Source organism: Clarias gariepinus, unplaced genomic scaffold, assembly GCF_024256425.1.
Source record: "Clarias gariepinus isolate MV-2021 ecotype Netherlands unplaced genomic scaffold, CGAR_prim_01v2 scaffold_35, whole genome shotgun sequence".
Lineage (NCBI taxonomy): Eukaryota > Metazoa > Chordata > Actinopteri > Siluriformes > Clariidae > Clarias > Clarias gariepinus.
The window spans coordinates 352,501-367,837 of NW_026521002.1; the positions used below are offsets into that span (position 1 = coordinate 352,501).

A 15,337-nucleotide genomic window follows, 5' to 3' on the forward strand; every position below is an offset into this window, starting at 1 on the left:
ACACATATTAACACACACACACCCCTACACACACACACACACACACACAAACACACACACATACACATCACACACACACACATCTCACACACACACATCACACACACACACATCTCACACCCCTACACACACACATACACATCACACATATTAACACTTACACACACACACACACACACACACACAAACAAATACACCCCTACACACACACACACAAACACACCCCTACACACACACACACATATACATCACACATATTAACACTCACACACACACACACACACACACACACACACGCAAACAAACACACCCCTACACACACACACACACACACACACACACACACACACACAAACACACCCCTACACACACACACACACCCCTACACACACACACAGCCCTGTATAGTGTGTGACATGTGCAGGTTGTGCGGTGCCCCGGGGTGGTGATGGCACAGGGTGCTTGGGCCCGTCATCGTTGCTTGCAACTATATTATTATTATTATTATTATTATTATTATTACCGTTGTTGTTGTTGTTGTTGTGTGAACTATAAACATTATACAGTGTTTTAATATTTAATCAGAGCAACACTGTTATCAAATTTTATTTATTTTTATGTACAAATCTTACACACACACACACACACGCACACACACACACACACACTGGAGAGTGACTCAGCACTGATGATATAGTCTCTCTCTCTCTCTCTCTCTCTCGGGTCTAATCCCCAGCCTCTCATTGGTCGAGAGCTCAGACCCAACCAGCTCACATTCTGTTAAATCCCATTACGCTTTGCAGCGGTATTGACTGTGTGGGGGAGAGAGAGAGAGAGAGAGAGAGCAGACTGAAGGGATGGAGGAGCAGAGAGAGAGACAGATGGACGGAGTGGACGTATGGAGAGAGGTTTATCCCTGTTCCTGTAATAATCCCCGTCTGAGCTGAGAGTCTTCTGTGTGTTTCAGCTTCATAAGGACAGAGAGTGAAGCAGCAACGTGGAGTTTCACCATCATCATCATCATCATCTTCATCATCATCACTGAGCAGTAAGACCCTCCTTCATCACCTTATGACCTGCTTATGACCTGCTTATGACCTGTTTATGACCCCCTCTCATCCCTGTATCTGTAAGACTTCATTAAAAAAATGACAAAAACCTGTTATGAAACAACAAAGATCTAAAACTAACCGCTGTAAAGCACAGAGCTGATAGAGTGTTTATGCAGGGTGTGTTTGTGTGTGTGTGTGTGTGTGTGTGTGTGTAGGGAGGGGAGTGTATGTGGGGTGGTGGTTTGGGGGTGGGATGATGGGGTGTGCATTAATATCTGGGCAGGAAGTGGAATATTATCCCAGTGCTCGGACATTAAAAAGTGCTTTACTGATTACACTTTCACTTTATATAGCGCTTTTAACAGTGGGTTGTCTTAAAGCAGCTTCACAAAAATTAAGGAAATTTTAAAAAGAAAATTTATGGAAGTGTGTATGTGTGAGAAAAATGTGTCTAGATAATAATTAAATCGTCCCTGATGAGCAAGCTAAAGGTGACGGCGAAAGTGGCAAGAAAAACTCCCTGAGATGGTAATAGGAAGAAACCTTGAGAGGAACCAGACTCAACAGGGAACCCATCCTCATCTGGGTGATAACAGATAGAGATGATATAACATCATGTATGTTATGCAGCTGAAAGTTTAATATAACATAAATTCTTTAAATTAAGTCCAGTTCAGCACAGGGAGTCAGTAGGTGCAGAGGGCAGATGGGGTCTGGATCACTGGAAGCACAGGAGCAGGATGTGTAGCTCCAACCATCATAAAGCAGAATCCAGCTGGAGCTGGTCCTTCTCAGGATGCCTCAGGATCCTCACAGGGTTGGCCTTTGTCTACTGAAGCTGGTACAATCTCCAGGTGCCTCGGGATGGGTAGAAAAGTACAGAACAGATAGAGAGAATTAGCGTAGTTGCCATTCAGGATAGATGTACTGAAGTATGAAGTTATGGGATGAGTTACGCGTATGCCAGATTAAAGAGATGCATCTTAAGTCTACTTTTAAACTGGGAAACTGTGTCTGAGCCCCGAACACTGTCTGGAAGGCTATTCCAAAGTTTTGGAGCTAAATATGAAAATGCCCTACCCCCTTTTGTAGATTTTGAGAACCCTGGCGGCTGCATTTTGGACTAACTGAAGCTTGTTTATTGAGGATGCAGGACAACCACCTAGTAATGCATTACAGTAGTCCGGTCTGGAGGTCATGAATGCATGAACTAGCTTTTCTGCATCAGATACGGATAAGATGCTCCTAAGTTTGGCGATATTTCTAAGATGGAAAAAGGCTTCTAAAACGCAGGATGAATTGTGAAAGCTGTTGTGTGCTGTTTTTTGGGTCAATAAGTAATATCTCTGTCTTATTTAAATTTAGTAAGAGAAAATTATCGGTCATCCAATCTTTTATGTCCTGGACACACTTGGTTAATCTAGACAGTCTGGTTTTGTTGAGATATATAATTGGGTATCATCAGCATAACAATGGAAACTAATCCCATGCCTTCAGCAGAGGTCCTAAAACTGACCCTTGTGGGACCCCACATTTTACTGCCATTACACCAGACGGTTCTCTTTATTTAGATCTACAAAATGGTATTGATCAGACAGGTATGATCTAAACCATTTTAATGCCTGTCCCTGAATACCTATATGATTTTGTAGGCGATCTATGAGAATATTATGATCTATAGTGTCGAATGCAGCACTAAGATCAAGCAAGACTAGTATTGAGATGCAGCCTTGGTCTGAAGCTAAAAACAAGTAGTTTGCAATCTTAACTAGTGCAGTTTCTGTACTATGATGGGGCCTGAAACCTGACTGAAATTCTTTAAGGATGTTGTTTTCTTGCAAGAATGTGCATATTTAAGCTGATACTACTTTTTCTAATATTTTCCATATAGTAAAACATAAAGTCTTCACTTCTAAACTGTGATGGGATACTCTCTGCAGGCATCTTAGGTTTTGTTAGGCGAGCCACTGTACTAAATAAGAACTTGGGATTGTTTTGGTTTCTTGCTATCAGTTGGCTAAGATGCTTGGTCCTAGCAGTTTTTAGGGCCTGTCTATAGCTGCACATACTGTCTTTATACGAAAATATTTCTTTATAGTTGTGCTCATGTTAATCACACACAGACTGTAGAACTGTATGGTGATGTCATTTTTGATGACATCACCTCATCACTTTGCTGCAGCTCATCACCCTCCTCTGACCTGCTGATTACAGACAGTCTCTAAATCTGTATCTGAGGTTCTGTGACACTCTTCTAACTCCAGCACTTTTCAGTCCTGATCCGTTTTGAAGTTCCTCTCAGATTCATAAGGTGCTGAAGCTTTGGAGCTAAGGACTGATGAGGAGAGCGAGAGGAAGAACTCTTTTACCTCCAGAAATAGAATCAGGACACTGTCTCAGTTTAATGTAATCATCTCATCATTTAGTTTCACTTCCTTTAACTCAGGCCACGCCTCCTTCAGTGCGACTGAATCAAAGGCCACACCTCCTTTGCTGAAAAAGACTCAAAGGTCACACCTCCCCTACCCCAAATGACTTAAAGGCCACACCTCCTTCACTGGGATTGACTCACAGGCCACATCCACTTCCCTAAGACTGATTTACAGGCCACACCTCCTTCACAGAGACTGACTCAATAGCCACACCTCTTTTACTGAGACTGACTCAAAGGCCACACCTCAATTCCTTCGACTGACTTAGAGGCCACACCTCCTTTACTGAGATTGACTCACAGGCCACACCGCCTTTATTTAGACTCACAGGCTGCGTTCCATTCCAAAGTGCACTTCACAGGATGCTCCCTACTTCCTGCTCCCTACTTCCCTTGACAAAACTCCACTATTCGGACACCCTGCGAAGTCACCAGCGCAGACGCCACTTCCTCCGTGCATTACCATAATCACTCGGATACCTGTAGCTGCTGCCGTGGAAATTTCACACAACAGATATTAAATATTGAATATTTATTGAAACAAAACTGAAACCTTTATAAAACATACTACTGAAACGTGTTTAACTTGTAAATATATTATAAATTAGTTATAATAATAATTGATTAAATATGTATGGAGATTTTTTTTTTTTACAAATTACTATCCTTTATAATACTAAGGATTTCCTTATTAAATTAAAATCTAAATTTTTGTGTCCTTTTAATACGATGTCGTCCTTAATAATAATAATAATAAATACAGTATATAAACCCTTTTTTCGAGCTCCATGTTTTTTACACAGACGCAATGACAGATGGGAATTTTTCCATTCCCGTTTCCAGTAAAGTGAAGACCTGTTGTTCCCCTCGTTCACTACACCGTTCGCAGTTCCCTTTGAACTGAACATTTCAAATAAAAATTCAAATTTTATTTTTTTACATACACAGTCATACACAGTAGGATATGCAGTGAAATGATTAGACAACCGACGGTGACCTTAAAATAATAAAAATAAAATTACTGTACAATACAAAATATACAATATATAAAAAATATAAGAAAAATATAAGAAAAATAAGAAAAACTCAGCTGTACAATATAGAAATATAGAATTTATGGAATTTGTGTATGGGAATAAAGTTGACTATAAATAGAAATGTCCAGGTGGCCTGAAGGTGTAATATTTAAAGTGACTTATGTGCATCAGGTAAACAGAATAAAATATAATAAGTAAGTAATGTCCATGAATGTGCAGGTGTGCAGTGGCCACTAGTGTAAGCGTAATGTCCAGAATGTCCAAAGTGAGTGCAAGAACCATGTGTGTGGATGTGCTAACTGGATCAGTACTGTGTGGTGTAAGAGACCGTATCGCCTGCGTGAAGAAGATACGCTTCATTTTCACTCCCTGCGGTTTGGAATCACACGTAACATGGCTGACCACCCCATGTAGTGCACACACACAGGCCACACCTACAGGCCACACCTCCATATTGATTTAAATAAAGTGTGTTTGCATCATACAGGAGTTTCTGTAAGGAAACAACAACACAGGACACATCTGTAGGCTAGACGCACTTTCTCTGAGCTCTTGAGGTTATGATGTCATTAACAAAAATCCCCTGTCTGTCTGTCTGTCAGGCTGTGTGTGTGTGTGTGTGTGTGTGTGTGTGTGTGTGTAAGCTGCAGGATGGCGAGTGATGGCTCTGATCTCTGCTCACTTCCGAGTCCTGTAGTGCGTCACATCGATAAACACTTCCTGATGTGCAGCATCTGTCTGGATCACTACCACAAACCCAAAGTGCTGCCGTGTCTACACACCTTCTGTCAGAGGTAACACAGCTTACACTGTGTGTGTGTGTGTGTGTGTGTGTGTGTGTGGGTGTGTGTGTGTGTGTGTTATACAAATTAAGGATTAACAGGGTTCACACACATTTACAATCAAACAGCTTTGCAGGGTTCAGCGTTCAGGAATGAAACATAAAGAGAGAGTCAGAAGGAGACAACACTGGACAATGAAGGTTCATATAATAATTAATACTGAGACTAAAAACAGAAAGGTGGAGTTATTATTGAATCTGAACCTAATTAGTTTATTCCTAAAGTCCTTCATAAGAAAAATGAAAACTAAAATAAGAATTCTTGCAGTTGAATAAATTCCTCTGTTCTCAGGTGTCTTCAGAGCTTCGTCCCATTCAACAGCCTCGTCCTGTCGTGTCCTGTCTGCCGTCAGACCTCTGTCCTCCCAGAGAAGGGTGTGGCTGCATTACAGAGCAACTTTTTAATCACTAACCTGATGGAGGTGCTAAAGGGTCCGGACTCGGGACTCGGAGATGAAGACTTACTGCAGGACGTCAACACTGTGAGCTCGGAACAACCGCTGAACTGTCCCAACCATGGAGACAACGTATGATTATTATTAATAAAGCCTTAAAGGGTGACATATAGAGTCCACACTTCCATCTTCACAACACCCCCTCATCATGTCCTTTCTCATGTCATCAGTAGCTTCTAGCATATATTCACCATGTTCCCCACATGTCCCCCTATACATTTTGACCTCATCTCATACATACAGTGTCCTTGTTCTGTTTCCTAAATGTCCTCACCATGTCCTCTACATGTCTATACCATACTGTACCCCCTACATTTCCCTACAAGTTATCATAATTTCCTCTGCATGTCCTTACCGTGTCCCCTACATGTCTTTGCCATGTCCCCTACATGTCTTGACCAAGTCCTCACCCTTTCCCCTACATGTCCCAATACAGATACCCTACATATCCTCACCATGTCCGGCTACATGTCCCCTATATACCCTGTACAAGTTCTCACCCTGTCCCCTACATGTCTCTAAATGTTTTCACTGTGTCCCATACATACCTTCATCATGTTCAATACATATATACACCATGACCCTTAAACGTTGTCACCAGATCACCAAGAGTATATTCTCCATATCCTCACTATGTCCCTTCATGTCCCTCACAGCATGTGACAAGTGTCACACTGTTAATGAACTTCTAGTTAAATGCTGAGTGAAACAGGAAAGTGGTAAAAACTTGATGTGTGTTTGTCAGGTGATGGAGTTTTACTGTACAGAGTGTAAGACAGCTGTGTGTGAGGAGTGCAGCAGTAATGACCACGCCCAACATGCAGCCGTCCCCCTCACACAAGCCCTCACGCAGCACAGAGCTTCACTGCTGCAGCACCTTAACGCTGTCAGGAGCAGGTCAGGAGCTCGTACCTTCTGTTTCCTCTTACACTGCTTTGTCCTTTATTACATGTCACATGATCTGGGTGGATGTAGTCATGGTGATTAGGCAGATATGAGAGAGAGAGAGAGAGATCAGTGCATCATTTCTCACATGTCTGTCTCAGACTGCCAGAGATCGACTCAGCACTGCACAAGCTGTCTGAGATTCTGGAGCAGCTGAACAGTCAGAAGAGCTCAGTCGAGGAGAACATCCACACCACGTTCAGTGAGCTGCAGAAGATGTTGGATGTGCGGAAGAGTGTGCTGCTGATGGAGGTGGAGGTGAACTACACCCTGAAACACAAGGTCAGTCACACACGTGTCAGAACCCCAGCTCAGGTGAGCACTTACGTGCGTTCCTTTAGTTTATTGCTGGAAGTGAATTTGGTGCCAAAACAGCCATAGATAGCAATCAGATACATCTTAATCAGGTGGTGACACGTACATCTGGTAATTCAAAGAACTATTTTAACAATCTGGGAGAAGAGAGAGAGAGAGAGAGAGAGAGAATGTGGGAGAATGAACAAGTTAATATCAGATCTATAAGGAAGACATGAACATGGGAGAGGTAACACATTTTTTATATATACTGACCGCTAACGTTAACCTTTTCCAGTTTCTTAACCAGGACAGCTCTGATGTGATGTGATGTATCACATGTAGTGACATCATACAGTATGAGGACTATGTATAGAAGTGCTCAGATCACTGCTGTGTATTCACCCAGTGATCAACTTTGGAATGATCCAGGATCAATGTGGTTCCTCCTGCAGGAGAACTGAAGACGTCTCTATCTGTGTAACAGGAAACCATGGAACAGTTTAAAAGCCCTTTAAATGTTCACAGAATCAGCTGCCATCTTAGATCCTCCCACCAGGAAATCATTGAATGTGTTATGCAACTCAGTGTGTGTGTGTGTGTGTGTGTGTATATGTGTGTGTGTGAAAGAGAGAGGGATAATGATTAAACGGTGGAGCTGGTATAACCAGTTATCACATGCGCTGTGACATACCGTGAGTGCAGTGAGCTTGGGAGGTTCGGAGTGTATCTACGTTGTGTGTTTTGATGGAGGAAGATGACGACCCCGAGCTCGAGGTGATTACACAGAAACCTTTGATGATAATTTTATCTTTGCTTTAATTTAGTCAGCTGAATGATTAGAGCTCTTTATCCAGGAACATTTACTCAGGGTTTTCTCGCTCTGCTCCAAGTGTAAAGTGTGTCTACAATAATGTTTATATTCAGTACAAGCTGAATGTGTTTACTGTACAAAAGAATTGTCTGAACAGAAGCTGCGTATAAACATGAGAACATGAGAACATCTTAAACAGGACTTAGTGTAATGGTGTTGTGTGTTAAAGTGGGGTTTAAACATTTAAAAAAAAAAAACATAATGTACACACATAAGTACAAAAACTGTGGCTAGGAACTGGGTTAGTAAACCTGGACTAATGCTAATGCTAACCAACACAAAATATGAACAATGTACGAAGCAGTAAACAAAACAGGACTGCCCAAACCAAACAGATGCAAGAACAAAGGAATCGACTCAAACAAGGACTTTATATAGACAGACTTATCAACTGAACAAGGGTTAGGGTTAGGGTTAGGTGCAGTTGAGTACAATAACATGGCTGGGGCGCAGTGTACGCTGGACCTGAGGTGTGTGTCAACATAAGACTTACAAAACACAAAAATCAGGAGACAAGGAGGATCATGACTTTTAAAGCTTTAAGTAGTTTTGTTAATCCCAGCCCAGCTATCCTGCTTTTTCACTGACCCTAGAGCCATCAGAACCTCCGCAGTCTAAGACCAGCCCGAGTTTATTAGCACTTAATCCAGCACTTGTGTTGTGTTGTGTGTATTTATTTCAACAGGTGCTTCAGGCGCAGTTAGCAGTGCTGCTGCAGGAGCAGGAGGACATGTGCACCAGCTGCAGTCTTACAGAACAAGCGTTACTCAGCGGCTCCGAGGCCGAGGTGATGCTGCTGGAGAAGCAGCTGAGTGAGCACCTGAGTGACCTGGCGACTCGTGAACTTCATCTACGGCCTGAAGAGAATGGGCAGCTGAGCTTCACAGCAGAAACTGATGGTCTGTGCAGCTCCATACGCCGTCTGGGTTCCGTCATCACTGGCAGCGCTGTGGCAGGTGGAACAGTGGCGAGCGGAGAGGGACTGCGGCGCTGCGTGGTGGGCCGACCCACCTCCGTCACCGTCACCTCGAAGGACAGAGACGGTACACCGTGCCAGACAGGGGGCGCTCCTCTCTCGGCTGAGCTGAATGGTGCCGATGGTACTCCGGTGGGAGAAGGTGAAGTTGTAGACCACAAAGACGGCACGTATGAGATACAGTACACGCTGTCACGTGAGGGACAGTACATGCTGGCAGTGCGCCTGTATGGACAGCACATCCGCGGGAGTCCGTTTAGCATCCGGGCCACTAAACATACGCAGGAATCTGACACGTCCAGTGGTGCCAAGAAACGCCTGCAGTCACCAGGGAGCGGCCACATGAAATCACGAGCCATCAGGAGCCCCAGCAGCATGTACAGCTCAGGGAGGGTCAGGGGCACTGGCACAGAGGACGACCTCATTCTCAGAATAGGTAGAGAACCTGCACCTGCTTTCAGGGACCTGCTCCCACCAGCTCATTATAGGACTGTATAGTTTACCTGAAGATCTCATGTAGTGGGAGGGGTTTGTGTTATTATTTCATTTAGTGGGAGGCATTTGGATTATGGTCTAGGGTAGTGGGAGGGGTTTGATTTATGATGTAATGCAGTGGGAAGGGTTTGTGGTATGGTGTCAGGTACGGAGCAATGGTTGTGTGTTATTTGTTCTCTCTAGGGACTAAAGGGAGAAACAGGGGTGAATTTGCTAACCTGCAGGGCGTGGCCGCTTCAGACACTGGGCACGTTTTAATAGCAGACAGCAACAATCAGTGTGTTCAGGTAAAAGTGAGATCCCTGCTGTTCCTGAAAATATTTAAAACTTATAAAAAGTGCACTGAAGACATTTGACTTGTCTGTATAGGTATTCTCTAATGAAGGACAGTTTAAGAGTCGATTCGGGATAAGGGGACGGGCTCCGGGGCAACTCCAGCGGCCCACCGGCATCACCATCCACCCCAACGGTGACATCATTGTTGCTGACTACGACAGCAAATGGGTCAGCGTTTTCTCCAGCAACGGTAAATTTAAGGTAAAGGAAGTACATGGTTTTAGAGACACTGAAACCAGACAATAAACACGAATCATAACGCTGGTCATTAAACTACAGTCTGTGTCTCAGAATAAGATCGGCTCCGGGAAGCTGATGGGCCCGAAGGGCGTGGCCGTGGACCGCAGCGGGAACATCATTGTTGTGGATAATAAATCCTGCAGCATTTTGGTCTTCAATCCCAACGGCAAACTCATCCGCAAGTTCGGCACTCGGGGAAACGGGGACAAACAGCTAGCAGGTTTTCACTCTGTTTCATCTTTAGAATAAAAAGAACAATTATTATTATTATTCATATTATTATTATTCATATTATTATTATTACAGTTTATGTTCTGTGTTTGATCTTTCTGTCTCCATGCTGTAGGTCCCCACTTTGCAGCAGTGAATCAGAACAATGAGATTATTGTGACTGATTTCCACAATCACTCGGTGAAGGTGTGTGACCAGAGTGAGGAGTTAGAGCTGTTCTGGGTCTGAATACAGAAAAGTCCAACAAACGTTGTTGTGTTTCAGGTGTTTAATGCAGAGGGAGAGTTCCTGTTGAAGTTCGGCTGTAGCGGTGAGGGAAATGGTCAGTTTAACGCTCCTACTGGAGTCGCTGTGGATTCACATGGAAACATCATCGTAGCAGACTGGGGGAACAGCCGCGTACAGGTAACACACTCCGCTAAACACACACTGCTCATGTCTACACACAGCTGTAAAACCTGAGACTTTAAAACAGTGTGTGTGTGTGTGTGTATGTGTGTGTGTGTGTGTAGGTGTTCGACAGCAGGGGCACATTCCTGTCCTTCATTAACACTTCAGCAGATCCTCTGTTCGGCCCTCAGGGTCTCGCCATCACCTCCGACTCTCACGTCCTCGTGGCGGATTCAGGGAACCACTGCTTTAAAGTTTACCGCTACCCCCAGTGACACTCCTAATCCCTCATCCCTCCATCCCCTCATCGCTCCATCCCCTCATCCCCCTAACCCCTCATCCCCCTAACCCCTCATCCATCCATCCCCTCATCCCTCCATCCCCTCATCCCCCTAACCACTTATCCCCCAACCCATCATCCACCTAACCCCTCATCCCTCCATCGCCTAGTCCCCCTAACCCCTCATACCTCCATCCCCTCATCCCCCTAACCCCTCATCCCTCCATCCCCTCATCCCTCCATCCCCTCATCCCCCTAACCCCTCATCCCTCCATTCCCTCATCCCTCCATCTCCTAATCCACCTAACCCCTTATCCCCCTAACCCCTCATCCCTCCATCCCCTCATCCCCCTAACCCCTCATCCCCCTAACCCCTCATCCCTCCATCCCCTCATCCCCCAAAGCCCTCATGCCCATAACCCCTCATCCCTCCATCCCCTCATCCCCCTAACCCCTCATCCCTCCATCCCCTCATCCCCCTAACCCCTCATCCCCCTAACCCCTCATCTCTCCATCCCCTCATCCCCCTAACCCCTCATCCCTCCATCCCCTCATCCCCCTAACCCCTCATCCCCCTAACCCCTCATCTCTCCATCCCCTCATCCCCCTAACCCCTCATACCTCCATCCCCTCATCCCCCAACCCCTCATCCCCCTAACCCCTCATCCCTCCATCCCCTCATCCCCCACCCCTCATCCCCCTAACCCCTCATCCCTCCATCCCCTCATCCCCCAACCCCTCATCCCCCTAACCCCTCATCCCTCCATCCCATAATCCCATCACAACTCAATCCCTTCATCTTTATGATTCTGCTCATGACCTGAGAGCATGGTCTCTTCTTTTCCACAGCTTTCAGGATTATTATTCACCCGAACCGCACAGTTACACTAAACACTGAAATAAATAAGCACAGGTTAAAGCCAAAAAAATGTAAATTTATTTATGCACTTTTATTGAACTTTTCATTATTTTATGATTTGTTTGTATTTATATCACATGTACAGTCTCACACACACAGACTGCTAAAGTCTCCTCACTGTCAAACCTCAGAACACACTCTGGTTTATATTAAATGCTCTGATTATTTAATGTCTTTTATGTCTTTACTTTAACGTCTCACTGATTTAATTTGACTTTACTTTGGAATTTTATTTTATTTAATGGTTACTGTATTATTGAAGACAATGGTTGTGAGCTGTTTAAATTTTATTAAGGTTGATAATAAACATTTCACTTTATATGCACTATTAGGATCTATAATGTTCAGCTGATTCTCTGTATTTAATTGCACTTGAAATAAACCAGAAGGTCACAGCTGAAGGTGTTCCTGCACTGCTTCATGTCTAGTCTTTTATCATTGTTATTTTTTTCCAGTTTGGTTACATTCTAACCCTCTTAAGCGAATTATTAAGGGGACACTAATGTCCTGTAGTGACCAACCCTCTACTGCAGCATACAGACACTGTAGAGACAAAAGCATGCCTTCCACAACATGTTGGAGTGTTTCTGTGTGAATTCGTGTCCATTCGTTCTATAGAGTGTTTATGAGGTCAGACACTGATGTTGGACAAGAAGGTCTGGCTCACAGTCTCGGATCCAGTTCGTCCAAAGAGTAATCGATAGGGTTGAGGTCAGGGTTCTGTGTTTGGGCCGCTCGAGTTCTTCCACACCGAACTCATCACAGTGTGTCTTTACAGTCCTCACGTTGTACACTGGGACACAGTCATGTTGGAATAGTAAAGGGTGTTCAATAAACTGTGGACACAAAGGTAGGTGAAGCATAGCATTGTCCAAGATGTCTTGGTATGCTGAAGCATTAAGATTGTCCTTCACCGGGGTTAAGGGACTTGATTGAAACACCTGAATTCAATACAAATTGGACAAATACTAAAAGTTCATAGTGTATGAACATTCAAACCGGGGTCACTTACACACATTTTTATTCTACATGCAATTTAGGTGTAAATGTTCCTCATCTTAAAACATTATTAACCATTAATCTTATTATTTTTATTTTGTAATATAAAAATGTTAATACAGCAGCTTAACCCAGTCTAATGCAGTTCAAAGAAAAAAATATTTGACTCAAGATAATGTGTTATTTTTTCTGTCTATTAAAAATGTGAGTCTCATTTGCAGTGAAAAAAAAAACAATAAAAATAAAATAAAAATAAAAACAGTTGCAGTCTCTCAGTGTCCAGCAGAGGACGCTCAAGTATAATCCATGTGAACAGAAATCATCAGACTGAGTGCTGAGACTAAACCACAAAATCAAACCAAGATTTTGATTAAAAATAAATAAATAAATAAATAAATAAATAAAAAAAACCTTTAAATGTCCTGGAAATGTCTTTATCCTTGACTCTACTCGTGAAGCCCTTAAGTGACATCTAATGAGCTTCTTGGTGCAGTCATGTGACCCTCTGTGAATGGGTGTGTCCTCATGACATCATTTCCTATATGGTGGTGTGTTTAAGTAACACATGTGACAGTTAGTGAAAGTAAGTTTATTTATATTTAACATTATTAAATAACGTCTCATGTTATATTTAACCTCTGTTTCTTAAACAAATTATAATTATATAAAACATTTTGAAAACATCTCTCTGATATACTTGATCCATCGGGGTCACATGGGGATTTTAACAGAGAAAATGTCAAAGTCTTTTAACGTGAGTTCCATGTGCGCTGTTTGGTCTGTGTTCCATCCCATAATGTCCCCTAAAGGAGAAAAGAGTTCGGACTATTATGGGTTAAAGTTGGCTCATTGTGTCCAAGCCATGAAAAGTTCACACAAATAAAGAACGAACTATAAACTAGAGTCGTTAAAGTCATTAAATTGCTGAAAGCGCTATACAAATAAAATTGAATTGAATTGAATTAAATTAAAGAGAGTGAAATATGGACAGAGATCTAAAGGACAACCACTTGTCCCTCCATCTACACCTAGAGGAACTCCACACACACTCGAGCCTGAGAGAGCTTTAACCCGCTTTAGTTTCATACGTGAGCGCCACCACCTGGCCGGGTTTAGTTTAGTTTACAGTGAGCTGAAGTCCATTCTTCAGGAGTAGACGAAGTGCCTGCAGTGCGGAAACAGCTGGAACACATCTGGTAGGGTTCTTTATCTTTAGTAAGATAATAATAATAATTAAAATCACAATGAGCGTGCCCAAGCACCTGAGCCACGCCCAGAACCCAGACTCCCAGGCGTCCTAAGTGATTGAGTATGTTAAAACCACAAAGGGGCCCAGAAAGGTTTGATTAAAAAAGACAAGGCGATGATGTCATAGTGCTGATGGTAACGGCTAAAACATGGTAAAGCTTAGAGCATGACCCCTATGGGCTCAGGTGTAGAATAACTGGAGATTATGGTCTGATCACTGAACACACCATCAACACAATGAACTGCTTTCAAGGTTCAGATTTAAAAACACATTTTCTACTTAAATCTAAAAATCCAGAGCAGATGGTTTAAACGCTGCGAAGAATAAAAATAACACGAGAAATAATGTGGAGGAGTGTGACTGATACAGTGCGTTATATATAGGGGTGATATTCAGAGCTGGAACAGAGAGAAAGTGTGTGTGTGTGTGTGTGTGTGAGAGAGAGAGAGAGAGCTGCTGTTTTGGGATCGAGTTGCCATGACATCTTCAGACAATGTCTAACAATACGCCTTGCATAAAAGTCTGAGTCAACACCATGGTGCTTTCTGCTGAATTCTGAATGCAGTCTATAACACACACACACACACACACACACACACACACCTGTTTAACACTGATCTCAGACCAGTCGAGCTATAACAGTCAGGAGTGGGAGTTCGGCTCAGACCTTCATCAGCCAATCAGAAGTGTGCAGCAGGAAACACCTTCTTTATATACCGTCTTGTGGTTTTTTGGGGTGTAATGTTGTCAGAGCTGGTTTTCCCTCGTGTTCCAGTTTTCAGTCGAGTCTAACACACACACACACACACACACACTGCTCCGCTCTCAGGGCCTCTGTAGTCTCAGACCTCTGTTACAGGAGTCGTGTAGATGTTAGTTAGTTTCCCTGTGCTTAGGGTTCTCCTATAAGGTCTAGAGCTGAGACACATCAGTGTGTTCCAGTACAACCTTAATAAACAAGTCCATGCTGTACATCCAACTAGGAACCTCTGTAGTCCAACTAGGGACCGTGGAGACCAGTGGAGACCAGTGTAGACAAATGGAGACCAGTGCAAACTTTAATGAGTTTAAACTTAAGGTCTTGATATACGAGTGGTACGTAAGCGCTTTGAGCCAGTGGTTCTTCTCTCTGCACATTACAGGATTGTGGGTAATCATCTCCAATGCTCGCGGTATGAGGGCTCGCTTTGATTTACAAGCACGTTCCCAGAACAAATTATGCTCGCAATCCAATGTTTAACTGTATAAACACACACACACACACACACACACAGCCAGTGAACATGATCAATT

At 43.3% G+C, this 15,337-nt stretch overlaps 1 protein-coding gene across 1 annotated transcript in view; it reads left to right on the forward strand.

The window, feature by feature from the left end:
• trim2a (tripartite motif containing 2a) overlaps positions 1 to 11,049 on the forward strand; it is a 13,819-nt gene extending 2,770 nt beyond the window's left edge. Inside the window, exons 2-13 of the mRNA XM_053490898.1 lie at positions 968 to 1,048; positions 5,123 to 5,314; positions 5,654 to 5,888; positions 6,562 to 6,713; positions 6,863 to 7,043; positions 8,615 to 9,341; positions 9,584 to 9,687; positions 9,770 to 9,937; positions 10,028 to 10,196; positions 10,323 to 10,393; positions 10,472 to 10,612; positions 10,720 to 11,049. Coding sequence (XP_053346873.1) covers positions 5,172 to 5,314; positions 5,654 to 5,888; positions 6,562 to 6,713; positions 6,863 to 7,043; positions 8,615 to 9,341; positions 9,584 to 9,687; positions 9,770 to 9,937; positions 10,028 to 10,196; positions 10,323 to 10,393; positions 10,472 to 10,612; positions 10,720 to 10,872 — 2,244 coding nt within the window. The 5' untranslated portion in view covers positions 968 to 1,048; positions 5,123 to 5,171 and the 3' untranslated portion in view covers positions 10,873 to 11,049. The remainder of the gene's footprint in view (positions 1 to 967; positions 1,049 to 5,122; positions 5,315 to 5,653; positions 5,889 to 6,561; positions 6,714 to 6,862; positions 7,044 to 8,614; positions 9,342 to 9,583; positions 9,688 to 9,769; positions 9,938 to 10,027; positions 10,197 to 10,322; positions 10,394 to 10,471; positions 10,613 to 10,719) is intronic.
• The last annotated feature ends 4,288 nt before the right edge of the window (positions 11,050 to 15,337 follow it).